The sequence below is a fragment of the Ostrea edulis genome, chromosome 10 (assembly GCF_947568905.1).
Source record: "Ostrea edulis chromosome 10, xbOstEdul1.1, whole genome shotgun sequence".
Classification (NCBI taxonomy): domain Eukaryota; kingdom Metazoa; phylum Mollusca; class Bivalvia; order Ostreida; family Ostreidae; genus Ostrea; species Ostrea edulis.
The window spans coordinates 43,860,972-43,868,618 of NC_079173.1; the positions used below are offsets into that span (position 1 = coordinate 43,860,972).

The 7,647-nt window shown below is 36.8% G+C and overlaps 1 protein-coding gene across 7 annotated transcripts in view; it reads right to left on the minus strand.

Moving 5' to 3' along the window:
• Nucleotides 1-637: 637 nt before the first annotated feature.
• The window catches only part of LOC125666144 (uncharacterized), a 65,468-nt gene continuing 58,458 nt past the window's right edge, over nt 638-7,647 (minus strand). For 6 of the 7 annotated variants that reach the window (XM_056151413.1, XM_056151418.1, XM_056151419.1 and 3 more), the window contains 4 exons: nt 6,374-6,493; nt 3,417-4,874; nt 1,749-1,892; nt 638-1,597 (listed from right to left, as the gene is read on the minus strand). In XM_056151413.1, coding sequence (XP_056007388.1) covers nt 840-1,597; nt 1,749-1,892; nt 3,417-4,874; nt 6,374-6,493 — 2,480 coding nt within the window. In that variant the 3' untranslated portion in view covers nt 638-839. The remainder of the gene's footprint in view (nt 1,598-1,748; nt 1,893-3,416; nt 4,875-6,373; nt 6,494-7,647) is intronic. The other variant, XM_056151417.1, reaches the window with a different exon arrangement.

The following is a 7,647-nucleotide window of genomic DNA, read 5'->3' on the forward strand; positions in this document are numbered from 1 at the left end:
AATGCTTGATAGAAAGACATCATCCAATTTATTCGTAAAATCTAGCACATGCACATCTTTGATGATCTTAGAATCTTATCAAAACCGGAACAGACGTTGTGACGTCAAAATGATTGATTCTTGCTGTCCTGAATACAGAAGAGTTCCACATCATGACAGTCTCTATAGAGAGCGGGAATTTCAATTTTCAAATTAACTTTAAAGCTTATCTAGGCCGTATATCAACAGAATAGTATGACAAATGTTTCATCATAAAATTAATCCTGTAATTTATCATTTAATTGTTGGGGGTTGTCTTCCTCTTTAATAGATAAATATAAACCCAAATTGAAATTCTGATTATAATAGTTCCCCAAGCTGTGCTTGCAGAGGGGGGATTTATAGCTTTAGTGACCTCAATGCAAATATTTTAGCAAACGTTTGGCAAGGCGGAGCATAACGCCTCACAAGTGACTCATGACGTCACTATATCCATTTTCGCAATGCACTGCGAGGGCATAATGTGAGAGATCTTCTCAGGACTATGTACTTGTCTGATGAACATACACGTTACTACAATTCAGGCTGAAGCACATTGGTGGTTCATGACCTAATTGTTTATCAGTATTGAGTATCATTAGAAGAAAAAACATATAAAGCTGGTAAGCACTGCTATATTGTAAAATTAAATTCCGGAATAAAAACACAAGTATACATATTGATACAACACCATAGAGATATGAACTATTCATATGTTTAAAACATAATATACCATAATATTCAACACCTTGATATATCAAAATATTGTTTTATACAAATAATATTTCAAGCTTTTCAATCTGACATGCTTCCCCATAATTCTAATTTTGATTGGCACTGGATTGGTTGGATGATGACTGAGTTTTGGAATCTTCAGTTTGTTTCACTTGACTTTGTAAAGTTTGAACTTCTCTTTGTACATTCTGTAATGAAACTTGAAAATTCCTTTCAACATTCTGTAACGAAGATTGGAAATTTGTTTCAATATTTCTCTGTACATCCTGTAACGAAGCATGAAAATTCGACTGCATCGTTATCATCATTTCCCCCAAAATAGACTGTAATGCTGCATGAGATGAAACAGTGTCACTTGATTGCTGCTTCAAGTGAGTGTTTGATGAATGTAGTGACGATGTTCCAGAAGAACCACATGATTTTAAACGAGCACCAGGACACAAATTGTCTAAGATTCTGCCGATAGGAGTCACTAAACAGGATTCTCGTGTGGACAGTCCAACTGCCATCCCCAGACAGCTGAGTGTTTTATCAGGATTGATACAAAAGACAAACGAACCAGAGTCACCAACCTTAAAGAACTGTCCTTGAGGCAGATTCTGAATTTCTATTTGATCACACATAACAGCGGAGTGTAAATTCCCTGGTAAGTTGAGATTTTCTTGAACAAATCGTACATGTACAGGACTATGATAAAGATTACCAATGGTAAATCCAGTTACAGCGCCATATTTCACGACACTGTCTAATTTGTTTGGAATACTTCCACTAACTTTGAACACAGGATCTGGATCAGACAGAGAGGTAACCTCTCCAGAAGTTGTATTGCTCAGGTAATCCTGACCTGAAATAACAAGGTCTATATATCACACTATACACCTAAATAGTTGTAGCTCTGAACTTAAATTTATTCACACATCACAGACTGAAAAAAATCTGAAAGGTATAGTTATTCTCGAAAAATTGGACATGTAAATAACTGAGATAAAGATTACCAATGACTGTTCCTGTTGCAGTTACATATTTTACAACAATGTCTGAGTTGTTTGGAATTCTTTCAATTAATCTGTGGACAGGAACAGGATCAGGCAAAGGTACAACTTCTCCAAAAAATACTGGGGGATTACTCGGGTCAAAACCTAAAACAAGAAGAAACCTACATGTCAAATCATGTCACACATCTGCATATTTGCATATAATGATTTATTCTGACCCCAAGCCACAATTTTCTCGCGTAACAACATTTAGTCAAATTAAAATCTACAATATCTGGGAATGTTTGCATATCAATATGACTGATCATAGCTCTGTTCTTATCGAGGAGACCCCACATAGATTCATACTTTTGATCTTCAATTGTGGCCCCACCATAGCTACCTGCAATAATGTAGCTCTCTCCACATTTTTTATTCTGACATTTTTGGGAGAGGGCTACAATAGGCCTAAATTTTGCAGCCCTTCACTAGCAGTGGTGACGTCTCCATATAAGTGAAATATTCTCGACATTGACGTTAAACAATATACAATCAATCAGTACATCAAACATGGCGCACAATAGGAATCGAGATATTGGAATATATCAACATTGTTAAAAAGAGTAGAATAAAGTCTCACAAATCATAAATTCAGGTTGTAAAGTTATATATTGACTAAAAAGCAGATGGTATCCTTTTTGTTTACGTAAAGAAAAGAAAACCAGCAAATGTTTAGAATTATCGAAAAAGTTACAGGAGTGAATCACTCGCATCTGTAGCATTATGGAGATCCTAAGACGTTGTAGCCCTCTCCACCCAAAAAGTCGGATAGGGCTACATCATTGCAGCTAGCCCCACCTTACATCTTTTGTCATGATCTGAACTTAAATATACACTATGTGATGAAGCTTTCATGTAAATTTCGACTTTTGTGGCCAAGTGGCTCTCAATATTTTTAAATGACACCACTCTATTTCAAATAGCCTTTTCTTGATTGTATCCCCTTTGAAGGAAACATGGGCTACTATTTGAATATATTTAAATATATCTGAATACCCTCTACCTCAGGGTAATTTATGCCCACATTTTAATGAAAGAGATCTAGTCGTTCTGGGGAAGAAAATGAAAATTTGAAAAAGTTTACAGACGGGTAGACAGACAAGCTTAAGCTGAAAGATAAAGAAAAATCCTGGTCTTGAGGTAATAAAACTTTTACCGTACTCATACTCAAACTCAGCAAGTTTTGTTTCGAGTACAACTCTGATCAAGCCCTATTGCATACTCAAAAAATCTTGAGCATGTATTCCATTCGACTAGGAGAATGACATTATAAAAGTTTAATAACCTTCACCGTTGAGTATGAGTATGATTTAGAGCACGGAGTTCGAGTTTGAGTATGAAAATGTGCTCAAAAAGTCTTATAACTTCCAGGCCTGGTTCACGGTCTATTGAATTTCAAATCTTTGGTAGAGGCTTTTCTAATTACTCAACACTAAGTAATGAGCTTGATTGTTTGATGTTCAGATGTCTCAACTTAAAAAGAAATCCATTTTCACAATATAGGCCGCATGGCCTCACGCTAGACCAAATCAGTTTGAATGAGTTTTGATAAATGTTTGAAGGCATGCATAACACAACCGTGACAAGTACAATTAGAAAATATAGAAAAATAATTGTTTATGAAAATACCTGCAGATTGCAACTGTTCAGAGATCCCAGCCTTAAACTCAAAGGTGTCAATATCTTGGTCAAGTTCAATTAAAGCTGCATCGACACTAGGATCTGGCTTCGAAACAGGTTGTCCAATCATGTTATATTGTGGGAACTTTGCACATTTACATTTGCCACATACTTTATAGGAATGGTGTCTTTTATCAAATGCCTCGACTTCAATTTGAGAAGTATCTGTAAGCTGCCCATTCATCATTTCTTCCGATGAAAATACAACATGAGCACATGTTATCAACCCGACTTTATTATTGGGGAGATATACAAATCCCCCGATACTCCCACTCCCCAGACGCTTGATGTGCCCTCCTAATTCTAGTGATCTTCCAGCACCGAAGTAGCAGTATCCCTCCTGAACATCCACTTCCACGTCTCTGATTTTCTTTGGAAACTGTTCTTCTCCGTAAGGAATGTAGCCTTTGTGTAGACAAAACAGACTGATACAAAGTTTCTCTACAACTATGTGCTTCCCCTTGGAATACCCCACTGATTTATATGGTGAGGCTGATATCATTGTGAGATTTGAGTGTTTGCTAAATAGTTCTCTTGCCTCACTTTCTGTGACTGTTGGCAATGGAATTTTCTTTGAAACTGGAATTGATTTGAAAACTTGAGATGCTTCATCCGACAGATGTGCGAGATTATGCAGGACAAGTTTGAATCCCATGACTTCATCTGGAATGCTATCGGTTATTTCTATACTTCCTTTGTATGACATGATCAACACCATCCGGGTTAGAATTCCCTGCCCGCACTCCCAACAGAAAGACAGAACAATGGCATTGTTTTGAAGGTTTGGAAATTTTCTCAAAATCATTTTTCTCGATGTTTGTAGGATTATGTCAATAATAAGGGGACTTACTCCTTTGGTATCTTTAAAGATTCTTTGTAATTGAATAACATGATCAAATATGTATATCCTTACGATCTCAAAGACCAGTAGGTAATTCTCGTTCTCCATTGCACATCGCATACTGTAATCAAGGATTTCTGCAAGTTCCTTTGGCTTGAACTCCAAAATAGCCTCTTTTGCATAGATGGCAAACAAAATGGAAGAAACACTGCCCCATTGTGTTGATCGTGTTTTACCGAGGACTTTCACGCAGTCTTTCATCCATCCTAGAAAGTCATTGACTCTGCGCCCATAGAATGGTTGTATATACTGATTGAATGGCTTCATAGTGATGCCAACACCAAGACCAACACAGTCTAAATAATCAAGGTTACAAATGAATTCGCCATAAGCCTGGTTTATTGGTTCACTTCTCCAGAGCCTGCGAAATTTTGTTTCGATATTCAGAGAATTAACCAGCGCATGGATTCGGATATCAGCCTCCGCATTTTCTCTCAATTGTTCCAGTTTTTTGTTGAAAGTGATCATCTCTTCTGTCATGATGTAAGAATATTTCTTGGTTTTCCCTACAACCAGTTAAATACACTGTTTATTTTGTGTTTAATAAATGCTAATGATTTAAACATTCAAAAGGTGATCAAAAGTGACAGTCAATATGACTATAGATTCCGTGCGTCATACAAGTCATACGAGTTTCAAACACAGAAACCGTACATGCCTACAGGAAGTGTTAAATGTTGATGGTGCAAAGAGTGAACTTTTTAAACGTAGAGGATGGAACGACTTTTAAACTTTTTTGTTTATCATTGCAAATCATCTGGTCATTAGCGTCCTTTGTGACGTTTACAGTCTTTTATCATTACAATGATATTACGTTGTCTCAGTGTGAGAGAGATAGACCTGTAGGGAGACATGGCCAATCATCTACAATGTTATATCATCCCACCTCTGCTGTACCCGTAGGTCCGAGTTTGTCCTATTCTTGTTTCTGCATCCTTCATAGAATTTATGAGATTGTTCATTGTTTGCATGTAAAACCTTAGTCTGTATTATGGCCCCAACCTATCCCTGGAGGCCATGATTTTTACAAAATTGAATCTGCACTATGTCAGGAAGCTTTCAGGAAAATGTCAGTTCCTCTGGCCCATTGGTTCTTGAGAAGATGATTTTTAAAAAAAAAATTCTACTTATTCCCAATTTCCCCATGTAAAATTTTGATCCCCTATTCTGGCCCCAACCTAACCTAACCCATGGGGCCATGATTTGAACAAACTTGAACCTGCACTCTGTCAGGAAGCTTTCATGTAAATCTCGGCTCTTCTGGCTCATTGGTTCTTGAGAAGATGATTTTTAAAAAATGTTCCTATATATTTCTATGTAAAACTTTGATCCCTTATTGTGGCCCCAGTCTACCCACGGGGGTCATGATTTGAACAACTTGAATCTGCATTATTTCAAGAAGCTTTCATATCAAATGTCAGCTCTTGTGGCTCATTGGTTCTTGAGAAGAAAATTTTTAAAGATTTTCCCTGGCCCATATATTTCCATGTAAAACTTTGGTCCCCTATTGTGGCCCCAACCTACCCCTGGGGGCCATGATTTGAAGAAGCTTTCATATGCAGTATATCAGTAAGCTTTCATGAAAATTTCAGCTCCTCTGGCCCAGTAGTTCTGGAGAAGAATAGTTTTAAATGACCCCACCCTTTTTTTTGCATTTTTGATATTATCTCCTCTTTGAAGGGGGCATGACCCTTTATTTGAACAAACTTGAAATCCCTTTACCCAAGGATGTTTTTTGTCAAGTTTGGTTATAATTGGCCCAGTGGTTCTTGAGAAAAAAATGAAAATGTGAAAAGTTTACAACGACGCCAACGAAGCCGACAACGGACAAATTTTGATCAGAAAAGCTCACTTCGCCTCAGGTGAGCTAAAAATATTATAAGTTTGAATCCTGTGTCATTGTTACGTGTATCAACAAACTTGATCATACAGTTTATGAGAATATTTACATGTTAATTCAACTATCTCATTAGTGTACAGTGAATGGATTGTCTAAGCGTTTTACCTCTTAAGAATGAAGCACGCTTCTTTTCAGCTTTCTGTGTTTTTTCGAGTCTACCCGAAGAGTGTGGTTTTTTCTTGCCACGTGATGGAATGGCAGGCTCGTTGATGGTAGACCAGCTCCCTAAGAACGATAAAAGAATAATTACATGTTTACTAATTCTTCTTACTTTGTTTACCTGATCTAGATATACCTGAAGGGCCTAAATCGAGTGTGGTCGGTTAATAGGGGATGCTTACTCCTCCTACACACCTGATTAAACAGTTTTCTTTAATTCAGGTCAATATTTTATTCACTATGAACCAATGAAGTGTATTTCTCTTTATTTTTATGTTAAACATTGAAGGTTATTTCACTAGTTGACTTGCATGATACTATTCTGGGGCTGGGAATCTTCATTGAGAGGCCAGAACTTCAGATTTTGAAGAAATCTCCAACCACGCATTACTTTACAGTATGTGGAGGATGTTTAGTTTAATTATTTAGAACTTTTGAAGAAGAAACAAGAGGCCCAAGAGCCACATCGCTCACCTGAGTTACCTTGGCCAATATCTGAAGACTTTCCATATATATTTGCATGTATATTTTCCCTTTCTTTATAGTGAATATTTGTTTAAATCCATTTTTATTAAATTAAATAAAATTGCTCTTCAAATAGAAAACATTAACAAGTGACCCACAGGACTTACAGCCGAGTATTAGTTAAAAGCATCACTAGCTCCAAGGGCTACATAATCTATGATAATTTTCCTGTTAAGCATATATAACCTAAATGTACTAATATAGTTAGCACTGCAGTGTAAAACAAAATGTGTTAAAAAAACAAAAGCCCCCGAAAATGGCCAAAACTGATGACAAGAGGGTCATGACCTACATTGCTCACCTGAGTCACTTTTTATGATTTTTAAAAGATTTGTTAAATTCAATCCATTTGAACTGACTTTGAAACCCCTCCACTCAAGATATCTGCAGATCTGTAGCTCTCTTGGAAAATATTGGGACTCACCCATGAGAGAGCTATAGATCCATCCCTTTTAAAAACTTTCGATTAACGGTACAGAAGAAATACGCACAGTTGAGGCCTTAATTATGGCAATAAACGACATATTGGAAGCTTACAGTTTAATGATTGTTTGAAGGTATGTTTGGAATCAGGTATATTGGGGAAATATGTTAGAATTTTTTTGATATTAAACTTCTGAGACGGCGATGCAGGGGCACAAATATACAAGGCCTCAACCGTGCCCATTTTTTCTGCACCGTAAATCAAATGTTTT